Below are 17,388 nucleotides of genomic sequence, written 5' to 3'. Positions count from 1 at the left end.
GATTACAGTGACGAACTGATTGCCCAAAAGAAATATGGCAGCTGGGAAATCATTATAATCACGTGATGCAAGGAAGTTCTATTCGAGCCGTTGCCGGGACAATGGTAAGCGTGAATGCTGATTGGCTGTTCATTTAAAAGTCCAGCGGCCGATTGGATGAGCTTCTACACCGGCAAATTCAAAAATGCAACTTGTGTAGCTCTCGCTGCTGTACACGGATTGTTGTATTACAGCGATTCCGTCGGTACAATCCGGTACTCTCATTCTGAGGATCAACTTCTCCGGGCGGTACAAGCAGCAGCAGCCACGGACAGGTAATAGTTTAAAAGTCTGTTGCATAGGAAGCTTTTTGAATTGCTTATAAATAGTAAGGAACGATCTGCCTATATCTGCCTTAATCCTGACAACCTCATTTCTGTCTGCAATCATTTTTAACCCTTTCCCGAATTTCCAAGAAAACCATGTTCTGTTCCATCTCGTCTTTTAAATCGACTGTATGAAACCTGGTCTTTTAGTTGACTGGGTAACAAAGAAATTCCTGATTGGTTGCTACTGTCTTGCACTTGTGCAATTTAGCAACTGTGCTTGTAAATCAATTGCAGATATTAAAGAGGATGGACATCATGTGGCTGAGGAATGATTTGCTAGAATGTTTTTTTGTGCTCTTAAAATGAGGGATTTAAAACAGTCCCTGCCATTTCAAACAGGCCCAGAATAATGTTTAGGTCTATCACCGCAGAATTGCTGACATTTGTCGGAGAACTCAGGTTGCCAGTTGCCACTTTTTTAGAATAAAGCATTTTTTATGCCTTCCTGCACCAAAAAAAACCAAAGACAAATGCATTAAAATCCATGCACGGATTAGCGGGCTCTCGTGTACCAATTTATCTGACGGTGGGGAGCTTGACATTGTATGTAGGTAAAGCCTTGGTTTGTGCAGCAGTCTTGGGCATATTAACTTGAAGGTGAACAATCCCTTTAACTTTTAGTAGGTTATAGAATGGTCAGTTCATTGCAACCTTTCAATTGGTCTTTATATAATTTTTTTTTTTTTTTTATAATTTTTGGATTGTTCCCCTTCTGACTCTAAGCTTCCAGCAGCCAAAAAATCTATTGCTCCGTAAGGCTACAGTGTTTTTGTTATTGTCATTTTTATTCACTTTCTATTCAGGTGCTTGTCTGTAATCTTTCATTCAAACTTCTGCCTTTTTGCTAGGGTAATGTGGACCCTAGCAACCAGATAGCTGCTGAAACTCGAAACTTGAGAGCTGCTTGGAGGGGTTCTTCCCCTTTAAATTAACTTTTAGTTTGATGTGGAGAGTTCTATTTTGAGACGGTTTGCAATAGGTCTTTTATTTTAATTATTTGTGGGGGTTTTTATTAAGCTTTTTTTTTTTTGTTTGGCATTTCAGCCATTATCTGGTTGCTAGTGTGTCCAAATTTCCCTAGCAACCAGGCAGTAGTCCTTAGAATGTGAGACTGAAAGATGAATAAGAGAGGGCCTGAATAAAAAGGTAAAAAGTAACAATAACCTTAAAATTGTAGTGTCGCAGAGCAATTTAAAATTTTTTATAATTTGGCCATTCTGTTATATAGTAGAAGTTTACTTAAAGGTGAACTAGCCCTTTAAATAAGGGGTAATGTTAAACTGCACTGATTACATTTAGCTTTTTTTATACTGTAATTGACTGTGTGTTTCTTCTTGTAACAGGATAATGATGTTAGCAGAACAGTTGTCTCCAGAAATCCAGAGCAGCATCACCATAGAGTATCTTAATTCTTCCGGACAGACTCTGAAGCGCAAAGCAATTCGTAATGCTCTCGTCTCACTTGGGCGTAATGAATTCCGTGACCTTGTATTGAAGGTTAGTGATGGAAAGCTCCAACAAAACTTTGTCTTGAAGCAGATCAAACTCTTCACCCGTTTCATCCGAGATGGGAAAGCGTCCGTTGTGCTGCTGCCAGAAAATGTCCAGCTTTTAATATCCAACTGCCCCTCAGATAAGTTACAGCACTTTATGAAAACCCTCCTAATTAAACATGAAGCAGGAAAAACGGAAAAGCCCGTGAACGAGCGCACCCGCCTTCTTTCTGGGCTGCCACGAGTGTTTGAAACCATCAGCCCAGTGCAGAAAAAAGATGTGGAACAGGCTAATGAGATGCGGGCCAAGGCCAACTCTGAGACTCCAGTAAAGGGGAGGGGACTGAGTAACAAAGGGGTGAATGGAGTTAACAGATGCCAGCAAAAACGTACACGGACAGAGTCTTCTAACAGCCTAGTAAGTCAGTCAGCTTTTGTGATGCGCATTCAAGTGTGACTATTGAAAATAATTCAAATAATTCACTCTTGTTTGTTCTTTACCTCTATAAAAACATCAGATTGCAGATCTCAGGCCCAGCAAAAAGCCAACACTATCAATGCCCAAGCAGGTCCGGCTGTCTACAGAACAATCCTTGGTGTTGAACACAGTTCTCAGTGGGAGGAATGTCTTCTTCACGGGCAGTGCAGGTTGGCACCTGTTTAACTAGACTTCCCTTCTGCATGAAAGCAAATGTTAAAATATTAAAGGGCATGCTGATTTTTTTTTTTTTCCTTCTAAAACAACCTGCTTCTAATTATGGTTCAATATACAGGCACAGGAAAGTCTTATTTATTAAAGAGGATAGTTGGCGCGCTCCCACCCAAAAGTACATATGCAACAGCAAGTACTGGAGTAGCTGCATGCCACATTGGTGGCACAACTCTACATGCGTTTGCAGGTTAGTATGGCTAAAAGGTCTGGTAAGAATAATTCTGACCTATAACAGCAATTTGAATGGCAAAGAAAGCTGGATGTAACGCATTAGACTAGAAATGCACTTTAGGCTTTAGTCGCACTATAGCTTTATGAGCATGCAGCTCTGTGCTGATTTCTGGTCATGGTCTGTAATCTGGTCTTGACAGCACTGTACATTCTGTACCTTCTCTAGTAACAAAAGAAAACAATTGGCCAATTTTTTGCATTTTGCACGCTGCTTTCCTCCATCTCTAAATTGAGGCAGGTCTCTGGGCTCCATTCCACAGACCCGTGGCTGCCCCAATGAATAAAACACTGACTGCGTTTGGCAGCACTGCATTTGGGAGGTGGGGGTCACATAGGGGCTTTGTGCAAAAACACTAAGAGACATGCTATTGGACTTCAGCCCAAGCCCCAAGGTAGTATAAATGCCCCCCTCTGTGTAAAGTTTGATGCTGTAGTTTGGTAGTGGGCAGACACTAGTTATTATACTTGAGTGCTGATGTACCTTTAGACTGGCATTGGGGTTTTAGTATAATTATTCTCAATAAACATTTACTGTCACCATGCTTTTGCTAACTGTTATTATTGTTCAGGTATTGGTACTGGCAAAGCCTCAATAGAACAATGCATTGAACTGGCAAAGAGGCCCGGGGTACGCCAGCACTGGACCGGCTGCAAACATCTAATCATTGATGAGATCTCAATGGTGGAAGGAGAGTTCTTTGATAAGCTCGAGGCTGTTGCTAGGTATTATTTTTTTGTTTGTTTGTTTTTTTTCTACTTTTGCTGGACTGAAGTAATCTTCTACTGTATATTGCGCTGTCTACTTTCCCTGTTAAACAAAACTACAAACCTTTCTGCTAATTCCAGGGCTGTGCGTGGTAAAGATGAACCATTTGGTGGCATTCAGCTTATTGTATGTGGTGACTTCCTTCAGCTTCCTCCAGTCACTCAAGCCTCAAGCCAAACAAAGTTCTGTTTCCAGGTAAAAATTTCACAAAGCTTGTGCCAAAAATCTCTTTAAAATTGTGCTGAAAAAAATTTGGGTAACATGGCATGTATTTAGAACACATGGCAGATATGTGATGCTGGAATTAGAATAGTCCTTGTCTTGTTAAACATACGTGGCACAACTAATCTCTCACGTATGTTTATCTGAAATAGGGTGTTTTGATTTTCCTGCAGGCGAGAAGCTGGAGGAAATGCATTCATCTGACTATGGAATTAACTGAAGTGAGGAGACAAACTGATAAAAACTTCATCTCTCTGCTGCAAGCCATCCGACTTGGCAGGTACATAATTCAGTGCTTCTTTTTGCCGACACCTGGCTGGTTGTATTTGGTTGGGAAAAAAAAATCCTCCCACTACTCTCCTAAAAACTCCTATACATATGTTTTGCTTGACACATGTTTCAAGCAATATACATGTAATGGCAGCAATAATATGCTGTTGTGTGACATGTCAAATATGTGAAAAATCTTGTGTAAGATGCTGCATGTAATTTATTTTTGATATATTCACAGGAAAAAACATATATATCAGCCCATTATGTTTTTCTGCTACCAAGTATTGGCTTATACTGTGTCATTGCTTCTCGCGCTTCATTTACTTTTTTTTTTATATGTATTGCATTGCAGATGTACAGATGATGTCTCAAGGAAGCTTCTCCAAACCAGTAGCCATAAAGTTGAGCGAGATGGAATTCTGGCTACGAGGCTGTGCACTCACAAAGATGATGTGGAAATAACCAATGAGCGTCGCCTTCAGCAGTTACCTGGTAAAATATCAGATACCAACACCACATCTGTTCTCTCTCAGTTGAATGGGAACATTTTAATGTTGAAATAAATAGCAGTGACGTGCTATTGTGTTAAATCATTCAGTGACTGAAGTGTTTACTATTTTATTTTTGAGGTTATAGAAAGTTGAACAGACCTTAAAGGTACTGAAAGGACAGAGGCTTTACTAAAACTAACCATTCATACTATAAACATGTGCAGCTGGTATTTATCTTGTTCCTGGTATCTTAGTTTGTTCAACTGTCCCTGTCTTTCATTAAAATGGAAACTTACTAGACCTTCTTCTTTCCTAGCAACTAGGAAGGTCTGTCACCATGCAATTTAATCATTGACTAAATGGCCTTTATATGAGTCTGCTATGCATAACCCCTAATATCTCATAGCCCTCCACAACAACATGTAGGGGCCCATTTACTTACTCACGAACCGGCCGAATGCGTCCGATTGCGTTTTTTTCGTAATGATCGGTATTTGGCGATTTTTTTCGGAAAATTATTGCGGCTTTTTCGTTGCCATCCGAATGTTGCGCAAAATCTGGCAATTTTTTTCGTAGCGTTAAAACTTGCGCGAAAAGTCGCGCCTTTTGCGTAGCCATTCCGAAAGTTGCGCAAAATGTTGCGATTTTTTCGTAGCGTTCGGATTCATTCAAGCTTCAGTATGGTGACTTTTCTTGGGCCAGGTTGGAGCTGCTGGGTGCCATTGAGTCCTATGGGAGGCTTCCAAAATCATGCTAAGTCTGAAAGTTTCGGCCGCCGCTTACGAGCGTTCAATACGAAAAAGTCGCGACAAGATACGAGCGAATCGTAATGGCTACGAAAAACTCGCGTTTTTTCGTGCAAATCGTATTGGTAACGAAAAAGTCGCGACAACTTCCGAAAAGTCGTAAAGGCGCCGAAAAAATCGCAAAAAAGACGCAAAATGTTCGTTTTACAATCGGAATTTTTCCAATTCGTGTCTTAGTAAATCAGCCCCGTAGTGTGGAATGTGACTTAGCCACACACAGATATCCTAATGTGAGCATCCTAGAACATAGCCACACATCACTCGCCCCAGTAGGCACAAATTGGTTTTTACTCCGTACAGAGATGCCATAATGATTCCAGTAGTCTTTCCACTCGTATTCTTGGCACAACTGTGTAGAAGCCTGCTTTTGAAGGACTAAAAGATCTAGGTACATGAAGATATACAGTATTCCAACTGGATGTGAATGGTTTATTAACACAACTCCTTCCTGCAGGGGAATCTCATTTATATGAGGCTTTGGACAGTGACCCTATGCTTGTGAAAACTATAAATGCTCAGTGTCCTGTAAATCAACAGATTCAGCTGAAGAAAGGGGCACAGGTGAGGACTGGGTTGGCAACAGGCAAAAAAAAATCTGGGGTAATGGAGCTGGTAACTATCAACTTTATTTGAAGTCTTGGTTTTTAACACTGACACAATGTATTCTACATACAAGTAAGAACTTTCAGATTTAATGCTGCGCCTCATACTATTTCTGACATTTGGCCATTGCCAAGTTGGCCACCTGTCCCTTTTTGCTTTACAGGGCCTTATTCTGACAGCCAAACTGGGTTCTTTTTCAGGTGATGCTGGCAAAGAATCTGGATGTGTCTCGTGGCTTGGTAAATGGAGCACGTGGTGTTGTCACCAAGTTTGAAGAAGGAAATAAAAGTGAGTTTTTCTTTACACTGTTTTGGGGAAAAAAAATATTAAGGGGAAGAGTGGCAACTGCATAAATGTCTAATCTACCCTCTCACTCCACAGATTTGCCAGTTGTACGGTTCCTGTGTGGTGTTACAGAGGTCATAAAGCCAGACCGCTGGGTGTTCAAAGGACATGGTGGAATATATCTGAGCCGGCAACAGCTGCCTTTAAAGTTGGCATGGGCTATTTCTATCCATAAAAGCCAGGTACTTTGCACACCATTAATGAAGAAAGAAAAATAAGCTTGTTAATGGGCAGTACTATCTCCTATTCCACATTCAGTTCTAGTAGGACATAAATGGGGTGAGAGAGAGTAGAGGAACCACAGCTTAATTAAAACAAATTGCCAGGCCATCCTCTGTTTAAACATATTGGGTGTTATGTTATTATTTTCTGAAAAATATCTGCTCATTTTGCATTTGATGCCAGAAACGGGCATTTGTTTCACTGTTGCATCACATTATCTTTCTAACAATACTCTGTAACCGACTGGGAACCTACCAGACCAGTTGCTAACCAGACCAGTTGCTAACCAGACCAGTTGCTAACCAGACCAGTTGCTAACCAGACCAGTTGCTAACCAGACCAGTTGCTAACCAGACCAGTTGCTAACCAGACCAGTTGCTAACCAGACCAGTTGCTAACCAGACCAGTTGCTAACCAGACCAGTTGCTAACCAGACCAGTTGCTAACCAGACCAGTTGCTAACCAGACCAGTTGCTGTATTTTTTTGAAAGTGAAATGTTGCCCCATTCTTGTCTAATATAGGATTCAGCTGCTCAACATTTTGGTGTTTTTCAGTGGGTGAGAGGTCTGGACTGCAGGCAGGGGGCCAGTTTAGCACCCAGACACTTTTACTATGGAGCCATGCTGTTGTAATATGTGCAGAATGCGGTTGGCATTATCTTACTGAAATAAGCAAGTCCTTCCCCTGATAATGAATGTGGATGGCAGTATATGTTGCTCCAAAACCTGTATATATCATTCAGCATTAAAGGACATGTAAACCCCACACACAAAAATTTAATCAGTGAACAGCCTCTTTGAAATCTTTCAATACCTGCCACTCTGGTTGTCCAGAGGTTAATAGTAAGCCTGCAACATCTCCTTAATCACTTAGATTTCCTTCTCCTCCTGTAACCCACTCGGCCCCCTCCCTCAGGAATTTGCTTTGACTGTTGGCTTGTGGGCATGCTCAGTTGTTCTAAGCTCAGATTACTAAACACGCCCTCCAGTCTAGCAGCCAGTGAAGAGATAGAAACTCGGCTCTAGCTGTGTGCTTCAATTTTTTTTTCTCCCAACCAACTCTCCTGAGCTCAGCTCAAACAAAGCAGAACTTTTATCAGAGACCGTTCTGCATGTGTGAGCCTGTATTCTTGATGAAATGTATGCTGAATAAGGGTCTGTGTGTGTATGCTGCTTGCAGATTTAAATGTATCCGATTATGTATCGGAGGAAAAATGGCCACCGGGTGAAAGCTGCTATTTGCTTTAGGAAAACGTGATGGTGCTGGCAAGTGGAGGGGATATATGCAGTACAAATAATGCCATTTGGGTGGGGGAGACGTGCCCAACTGATATACATTGTAGGCAAATGTAGACTTTACATGTCCTTTATTGGTACTTTCCCAGATGTGCAAGTTACCCAGTTTTCACCTATGTCTATTTTAAATTGTTTGGGCCCGAAAAGGAGGTGTGTGTGGTTGTTGGGGTTTTTTTTTTTTTTTTTAAATATGCCTGCACCTGGAGCCATTGCATTCTCGGAATCCTTGAGATAACTCCCAATTCTTTGCCAATCCTCAAAGTAAGATTGCAAAGTAAATTGCCAATATAAAACACTGATATGAATGCATTATTTGTTTGTTTTTTTTTTTTTCTACTGTTTTTAGAATACAGGTAATTCTAATTTGCGTTTCTGCCATATCCCTACACATCCTTTCCATTCAGCTCAGCTCAAAACCTTCATGGCCAGCGACTGTCCTGGTGTCCCACACACACACACATTACTTACATGCCTATACCTCTTACAGTTACTTAGCACAAGGAGAATGTGTTGTAATCCAAAGTTTTATATTTTAATAGTGTGCCTGAGTGAAATACTCAGTGTTACATACATACACAGTATAATAAATCACGTGGCTGCCGTTGGTGAGGGGCAGGAAATGAGCGATTGCTGTGGGTTTGATACACGCCCACTGTTTGCCTGCAAATGCTGAACTGAACAGAGCTCCATGGAGATACTTTTTAGATGTGCTTTAACCTTTTTTTTGGTATACACTTTTTATTCAAAAGTATATTAGAATGCATAACGGTGATGAAGTACGAGTGTAGCGACTATAGAGCCCCTTTAAATTGTTGCAATATTTGCTGAGCAGTGTTTTACACAGTGATGTACCCCTCCCCATCATTGCTTCTGAGTCTTGGCCTCTTTGGGATGCTCTCATTAGAATTACACAACTTTTTTCTGTTTCAACTATTTGCCCATGTCCCAACTTTTTTTTGAAATGTGTTGCTGGCATCAAATTTAAAATGAGCAGATATTTTCCACAAAACAGTAAAAACAAAAAACAAACCTCCGTTTGATCTGCTGTCTTTGTATTATCTGCAATTAAATATAGGGGTGTTATGTTTTGCAAATCTTTCTATTTCCTCTTTATTTACATTTTACAGCGTCACAACTTTTTGCTAACTGGGTTGTATTTTTGACTGTAGGGGTGTGGGGAATAGAAGGAATTTTATTTAAAGAGGGCTTTTCAGGGGACTGCTGATTAAACTGTGGCTCCTCTTCGCTAGATAATTTGCACTGTCCGACATGTCCAATCAAATATCAAAAACACATTGTGTGATGCATTTACAAAACGGTTTTCATACAGTATTATTACTGCTATATGTTTGGCTTTAATGTAAAATTGCTCAGTACTCTCCCTAGCACTTTTTTGCAATTTACAGAATTTTTTTCATTAGATTTCATAATCCTGATATTTGTTTTGTTGCCTTGTGCTGGTCCCCTCCTGTGTGGGTAACTAAACATTCAAAGATAACTGTTTGCTGTTATCTATATACATTCTGGATGAGGCAATTTCTGGCAGTTGTAAGAGTCAAATATTTTTTTTGGCCTTGTGACATTGTCCTTAAAGGACACCTGTTACCCCTAAATTTGAGGGGTGACAGCTGCCCTTAAATTAGCAATAAGCATAGACTCTTATTTAACAGGCCAGCCCTTTGGTGTACCAACTAGCTATAATGATCCGGAGAAACCTTGCTGGCTGTGTCTGAAGCTGGAAAGCGTTTTATCATTCACAAACGTCCTGTTACCTGCTGACAAGCAGAATATATTTTATTTTATTCCACTTTAACAGAAATGCATGCAAATTTATATGGGGGGATAGAATCGCACACAAGGTATGCTACAGACTTCCCATCTAAACCCAATGTCTTTCAATTTGCTTATAAAGCCTTTGTGTTGCTGCTTAATCCAGGAATCCCAAGGTGCATTATGTTTCCCAGTGGATCCAAACCTGCTTAATGAATGGGGAGAGAGAGGTCCCTCTCCATTTTGCATTTCAAGTAACAAGACATTTTGCCAATTTCTTTTAGGGAATGTCTTTGGACTGTGTGGAAATCTCATTGTCTCGAGTGTTTGAGAGCGGCCAAGCTTACGTTGCTCTCTCCAGAGCTCGAAATCTAGAGGGTCTCCGAGTTATGGACTTTGACCCCAAGGTTGTTAGAGCCAATCCATATGTTCTACAGTTCTACTCTCAAATGAGGAAGGAAAGAGCATTGCGGCAGGTAAACCTTGTACATAAATCTCTCTGAACACAACTTTCGCAACTTCGGCAAATTGCAGCACCGCGTATGACATCCCAATGGCGATTTACATTGTAGCCCGTGGGATGGCATTTCAGGGAGATTAGTCGCCGGGCGACTAATCTCCGTGTGTCACTGGCCTTAGTGTGATAGTCATCAAGTAGTCATCAGATCGATACATAGCACAATCATCTTTAACAATACCTTACGTTCTTACAATAATGCAATTATTGTCCTATCCTAATTACATGAACATCTGCTAGTTACTTTATTTAGAGTACATGTATGTGACTTATGCTTATCTGTACTTTAGTTGTACTGCCTAAACTGTAGCTAAAAAATGATTGAATGCCTTATTTATTCCCCCAGACTTGCCTTGAGGACTTCCTGGAGAACAAAGAGAATTGCTGACCGTGTGTGACCTTTCCTTCATGTTGGTCTATGAACCTGTATATAGTGTCCCGGTGTAAATAGTGTACAGAAACCTTTTACTATTTTTTTTTAAATAAAGATTCTAAAAATCTCAATACCTGCTGTGACTGTGCTTTTTCGATAGTGGAGTTCCCTGTGTAGCATGGGTTTAGCTTTAAAAGCTATAACCGACCGCAAGCTGGTAATACATTAATAATACATAATACATAAGAGTGCAATAGATGCTAAAATATAATCATTGGGTATTGCACCAAAAAACTTTCCATTTTGTTAACTTCCAAACACTGAGTTCGTTGAAAGACACTGACACCTAATTTGTTTAAAAAAAAAAAAAAAAAAAATATATAACATTGCCTTTGCATGTTATAATCATTTCCAGGTATAAATGTAAAATGCCTTTATCTGATGCCCTATTTGTGCAGCAGGAGTCTGTTGGCATTAAAACTATAACTGACCGGTTAAAGGGGTTGGCCACCTTTTTTTTCCCACTGCTACACAAAAAATTATGGATTATGTTCCCCCTAGTATTATGTGTCCTGCAAAGACTGTATCTGTGGGGTATATTTAAGATAAGCTCAGGAGAGGAGGTTAGGAGAAAAAAGTGAAGCAGACAGGTAGAGCTGAGTTTCTATGGGAACCAGCAATGCCATCTCTCTTCACTGGCTGCTAGACTGGAGGGTGTGTTTAGTAATCTGAGCTTAGAACAACTGAGCATGCCCACAAGCCAGAAATCAAAGCAAATTCCTGAGGGAGGGGGGCAAGTGGGTTACAGGAGGAGAAGGAAATCTAAGTGATAAAAGGGGACACTGCAGCCTAATAAAGGTGGCCATACACTGGCAGATCCGCTCGCTTGGCGATGTCGCCAAGCGAGCGGATCTTCACCCGATATCCCCACCTACGGGTGGCGATATCGGGGAGGCATGTCGGTGAATTCGATCGTTTGGCCCCAGGGCGAGCGGCCAAGCGGCAATGGGGCAGTTGGTTCGGGGACCGCATCAACGAGCCGATGCGGTCCCCGATCCGACGGGATTTTCTAACCTGGCCGACCGATATCTGGCCAATTTCAGGCCAGATATCGGTCGGCCAGTCCGATCGTTTCTGCCCCTACACAGGCCGATAAGCTGCCGAGTCGGTCCAAGGGACCGATATCGGCAGCTTCTATCGGCCCGTGTATGGGGACCTTTACTATTAACCTCTGGACAACCAGTGTAGCAGGTATTGAAAGATTTTAAAGAGGCTGTTTACAAGTCCTTTAATCTTTGTAGTTTGCAAAGGTGCCTAGTCCTGTGCTGAAACATTAGAAATGGGGATCAAAATGTTGGAGGGTTTGGCCCTTTGTTTCCGACACCTACGAGATGGTGTGTTAAAGAGTGTAACCGTAGAGAAAGTGGCTTTTGGGATACTTAAACACTATTTCCGCATAGATGCAAAACACTTTATCCCTTGAACTTTCGAGTGTTGAGGGCCAAGTAAGTTTTGAAATGCAGTGTGTCTAGATCTATTCCATGTTACATTAATGTCTGAGCTGGATGATTGTGATGCTTATGCAGTAGGTTGCAGAGTAGTTTTTTGTTTTTGACCTTGTAATTCTGTTGATGCCTGCATGTTTGCACAAGATGACTCCATTGGCCTGCATGCTCATGCCTGTTGTGAACCCTATTTAAGAGTCTGACTTCCCCCTCAGCACATCAGTACTGTCCTATTGCACTTTCATTCTTCTATGTGTACGTACACCCTATGTAGTCTTGCAATTATTTTTTCTTTTGTACCAACTTCATGTTTGTTTTTTATATATATATATATATATATATATATATATAATGTGTGTGTTCAGTGTTGTGCATTAAGATAACAGGAAAAAGAGGAACTATAAAATTACAATTAAGATTCGCAGGGGTTTGTAAAAAAAAAAAAAAAAAAAAAAAGTTTTCAATAGGCCTAGTAGCAGCAGCTAGCATTTATACCAGAGGCCCCCAACCTTTCTTACTCGTGAGCCACAGTCAAATGTAAAAAGACTTGGAGAGCAACACAAGCATAAAAGTTCATGGAGGAGCCAAATAAGGGCTAAGATTGGCTATTAGGCAGCCTCTATGCACCCTATCAGCTTACAGGAGGCTTCATTTGGTACTAAATCTTTTTATTCAAAGAGCACTGAGAGCAACATCTAACATATTGCTCACAAGCCACTAGTTGGGGATCACTGATTTATACTGATCAGACAATTCTTCCACAATGGCGCTCACTCTTGCACTGATACTAACACTCTCTCCTGACATTTCTCTACAGCTGAATCTAAATTGCCATAGGTGGAAGGTTTTCATGTACACAGAACCTTGAATAGATACATTTATGGTCAGTGAAAAATGGAGGGGCCATTTCAGGTTGCATGGATACTAGTTCATAACCTGCCAAACAGACTATAGGTTCATTTATGAACAATGGGCCAATTTGCCTATGGGCAGTAACACATAGTAACCACTTGGTTATTGTTCTATCTGCAGCTGGCTGAAAAAAAGCCAATAAAAACAGTAATTTGATTGCTTGCCATGGGCTACTGATCACAGGCATACTTGCCAATAAATTATCTGCTGATTTTGGGTTATTTGATGTCCACCCATGGACCAAAAATTAAACCTATCAGGTCAAAAATGGCCTGCCTGGTTGATTGGCTCTTTGCATGGGCAGTTACACTTAGCTGGCAAATTAAATTGGCTGGTTGTTGCGAGTACGCAACACTTGTCGGGTCCTGTACCTCGTGGTAGGTTCCCCAAATAATTCCAGCAAGGTCCCGGCAATTATTTCATCAGAGAAGGAAGCTTTATTGGTCAAGCACAGAACACAAGCATTCGGTAACTTGGAGAGATCTCTACCCAGCTGGCTGATACAATGTCCTATTATCTATCATCCTATGGCAAACTTACATACATGTCACTATCACTAGTTTCTAGGCAAACTTTATTCTCAGCAACATCAGTTTATTAACTTCCTCTTTTATTTGATAGCCTCAAGCTAAACATAAATAAGCTGCTAATATCAGGTTTCGCTAATGGATACAGTGGCTTGCAAAAGTATTCGGCCCCCTTGAACTTTTCCACATTTTGTCACATTACAGCCACAAACATGAATCAATTTTATTGGAATTCCACGTGAAAGACCAATACAAAGTGGTGTACACGTGAGAAGTGGAACGATAATCATACATGATTCCAAACATTTTTTACAAATAAATAACTGCAAAGTGGGGTGTGCGTAATTATTCAGCCCCCTTTGGTCTGAGTGCAGTCAGTTGCCCATAGACATTGCCTGATGAGTGCTAATGACTAAATAGAGTGCACCTGTGTGTAATCTAATGTCAGTACAAATACAGCTGCTCTGTGACGGCCTCAGAGGTTGTCTAAGAGAATATTGGGAGCAACAACACCATGAAGTCCAAAGAACACACCAGAAAGGTCAGGGATAAAGTTATTGAGAAATTTAAAGCAGGCTTAGGCTACAAAAAGATTTCCAAAGCCTTGAACATCCCACGGAGCACTGTTCCACCGATCATTCAGAAATGGAAGGAGTATGGCACAACTGTAAACCTACCAAAACAAGGCCGTCCACCTAAACTCACAGGCCGAACAAGGAGAGCGCTGATCAGAAATGCAGCCAAGAGGCCCATGGTGACTCTGGACAAGCTGCAGAGATCTACAGCTCAGGTGGGGGAATCTGTCCATAGGACACCTATTAGTCGTGCACTGCACAAAGTTGGCCTTTATGGAAGAGTGGCAAGAAGAAAGCCATTGTTAACAGAAAACCATAAGAAGTCCCGTTTGCAGTTTGCCACAAGCCATGTGGGGGACACAGCAAACATGTGGAAGAAGGTGCTCTGGTCAGATGAGACCAAAATGGAACTTTTTGCCCAAAATGCAAAACGCTATGTGTGGCGGAAAACTAACACTGCACATCACTCTGAATACACCATCCCCACTGTCACATATGGTGGTGGCAGCATCATGCTCTGGGGGGGCTTCTCTTCAGCAGGGACAGGGAAGCTGCTCAGAGTTGATGGGAAGATGGATGGAGCCAAATACAGGGCAATCTTGGAAGAAAACCTCTTGGAGTCTGCAGAAGACTTGAGACTGGGGCGGAGGTTCACCTTCCAGCAGGACAACGACCCTAAACATAAAGCCAGGGCAACAATGGAATGGTTTAAACCAAAACATATCCATGTGTTAGAATGGCCCAGTCACAGTCCAGATCTAAATCCAATCAAAAATCTGTGGCAAGATCTGAAAACTGCTGTTCACAAACGCTGTCCATCTAATCTGACTGAGCTGGAGCTGTTTTGCAAAGAAGAATGGGCATGGATTTCAGTCTGTAGATGTGCAAAGCTGGTAGAGACATACCCTAAAAGACTGGCAGCTGTAATTGCAGCAAAAGGTGGTTCTACAAAGTATTGACTCAGGGGGCTGAATAATTACGCACACCCCACTTTGCAGTTATTTATTTGTAAAATATGTTTGGAATCATGTATGATTTTCCTTCCACTTCTCACGTATACACCACTTTGTATTGGTCTTTCACGTGGAATTCCAGTAAAATTGATTCATGTTTGTGGCTGTAATGTGACAAAATGTGGAAAAGTTCAAGGGGGCCGAATACTTTTGCAAGCCACTGTATATGTAGACATATAGTGATTTGATCATGACTGTTATGCTGTTAAATTAATAAGAGGCCATCTAAACGTCTCTAGTGGCCTGCTAGATGTTAGGCCCTAACACACTCTACGTGGCTACAAGGGGTTACAATCAGTCACACAGGTTAGACCAGGGGTGGGCAAACTTTTTGGCTCACGGGCCACATTTACTCACCCCCGGGCCGGACCGGGCCAGGGCGCGCCAATGACACCAAGTCTCGCGATTAAAAAGGCAAAGGGGCCGCATGTGGCCCGCGGGCCGTAGTTTGCCCACCCCTGGGTTAGACTAACATCAAATGCCCCACAACATACCAACACCAAGAAAATCTATCATTAAAGTGGACCTGTCATCCAGACATGAAAAGCTGTATAATAAAAGTCCTTTTCAAATTAAACATAATATACAAATTAATTTTGGTTTCAACACATTCAAATCCAGTATAAATGCATTTAAAAATCCCAGCTGTCAATCATATACTACCTGTCCCCGCCTCTATGCCTTAGGCATAGAGGCGGGGCAGACACTTACTTAGACTTTCCCTTCAGCATTCCCCCTCCCTTCTCACCATCTAATTGTGTAGCCAGTGCAATGGCCTGGGCATCAGGTCCCCCATTCTGACACATACACAAGATTTTGGGGTGATACAAAGCTTTCCTTAATAACAGTGCCCATAAAATGGCAGCTGCCTGCTGGCTGTGATTGTATATTCCCAAGACTGAAGGAAACAAGATTTATATAATTTATATAGTATGTTAAGTAAATTTTGCTTAGCAAACACAATAGAAAAGAAATTGGAATTATTTAATAGGATGACAGGTCCACTTTAAGAGGCGATAGAAACCTAAGCTGAATATCTCCCTGCTCTCTGTAACATGTAATATTTCCCAATACACACACACTCACTGTAGCTATGGTAAGTTCTTACTAATTCATCAAGTACTCTAGCAGTCAAAGGGTTAAATTACAGTCTAACACACTCTCTCCTGCGACTAGTAAATTATCATATACACAGGCAACTTTTCCTTTTTACACACACAAAGGGGGGAAGGTGTTATTTATAAAGATTGTGCTTTTTTTTTCTCCTAAACGCTTAAATTTTGTACTGCTGTGCGCGTCTTTCCTTTTTTTGTGAATCAGAGTGAAATGCAAATTGTGTACAAAAATTTGCAAATGGGATTGTGCTTAGTGTGAGCATGCCCTCTGTGTGTGTTTATTGTATGCCCATTTTCACTTTGCTAATATAAATTAGCAGTTTAGCGAATATTTTTCCCATCACCAAAGATGTGGTGTAACTTGGATACAGAGTGTGTGCATAAAAATGCCATATTTAAAAAGTTTCATAAATAAATATAGCATATGAGTATTCACAATTATGTTTGCACAATAAATACAATACCAGTCTTGTCCAGCTTTATAAACACAGGCAGGGAAAATATGTTTACTCTGCAAATAATTCTTCTATAGCAGAGGGGATAATGGACCTTTTCCTATAATCCATATTTTCTCATAGTTGCTCCCCCTGCAGCTCTAGGTCCACAGCTCCCTTTCTTTGATCAACAGAAACCAATTGTCTCAGCTTCCTTACCCAAATGTTCTACCCCGAACTGTCCTATATGCCAGTAAGCGACATCTTTCCACAGCTGCCTGCTGGGATATCTAATTAAGGGCCTCTTTGTGGACCCAAAGCCAAATGTTTCCAGGGCACTACTGCTCTGGCACAATAAGGTCATTTGCAGTAAGAAATTTTTAATGACTTGCATGTACAGTATATTTTGAAAGTCGAGCATGGGTGATAATAGGCAGGTTGGAAGTCAATATTAAATCAGATCAGGTTGTTATTCCCACTGTAATTAGTCACTGGTCTAGTTACCAACTCTAGTCCGTTGTGCCCATGACCAATTGCTTTATAAATCTAAATCTAGCATGTTGGTTTGTTCAGTAATGATAGCACTGCATATTCACTACTAGTTATAGCTGTTGTGTAGCTGAACATAAAAGAAAAAAAAATCCTTTCCACCATGGCTGAGAAACTCCACTTAGGTTACAGGGAAGTGTCTGGGTACATACATAGGCCAACATGCCACCAACTTGGCCAAGACTGTAGGCTATTGCCAGACAACTGGCAAAATGACATTGCCTATACACATTTGGCCCGAGCAGTTAAAAGGGCCACACATATTTCATA

The 17,388-nt window shown here is 41.1% G+C and overlaps 1 protein-coding gene across 2 annotated transcripts; it reads left to right on the top strand.

Annotated features, from left to right (window-relative positions):
• The first annotated feature begins 99 nt into the window (after positions 1 to 99).
• Positions 100 to 10,619, top strand: pif1 (PIF1 5'-to-3' DNA helicase). Of its 2 annotated transcripts, none has more exons than XM_004913955.3 (13): positions 100 to 314; positions 1,712 to 2,279; positions 2,380 to 2,509; positions 2,635 to 2,760; positions 3,374 to 3,527; positions 3,651 to 3,765; positions 3,966 to 4,072; positions 4,418 to 4,557; positions 5,817 to 5,923; positions 6,166 to 6,253; positions 6,347 to 6,492; positions 9,883 to 10,074; positions 10,462 to 10,619. In XM_004913955.3, the coding sequence occupies exons 1-13, from the start codon at positions 115 to 117 to the stop codon at positions 10,501 to 10,503; spliced, it is 2,115 nt and encodes a 704-aa protein (XP_004914012.2). In that variant the 5' UTR covers positions 100 to 114; the 3' UTR covers positions 10,504 to 10,619.
• The last annotated feature ends 6,769 nt before the right edge of the window (positions 10,620 to 17,388 follow it).

Source organism: Xenopus tropicalis, chromosome 4, assembly GCF_000004195.4.
Source record: "Xenopus tropicalis strain Nigerian chromosome 4, UCB_Xtro_10.0, whole genome shotgun sequence".
Taxonomy (NCBI): Eukaryota; Metazoa; Chordata; class Amphibia; order Anura; family Pipidae; genus Xenopus; species Xenopus tropicalis.
This window is presented reverse-complemented; position numbering and strand designations above follow the sequence as displayed.

Coding starts and splice junctions, on each gene's coding strand:
- pif1 (XM_004913955.3), top strand. CDS start 115: ATGCTGATTGGCTGTTCATTTAAAAGTCCAGCGGCCGATTGGATGAGC. Junction 2,510..2,634: donor CTTCTTCACGGGCAGTGCAG/GTTGGCACCTGT, acceptor TTCAATATACAG/GCACAGGAAAGTCTTATTTA. Junction 6,493..9,882: donor TTTCTATCCATAAAAGCCAG/GTACTTTGCACA, acceptor AATTTCTTTTAG/GGAATGTCTTTGGACTGTGT.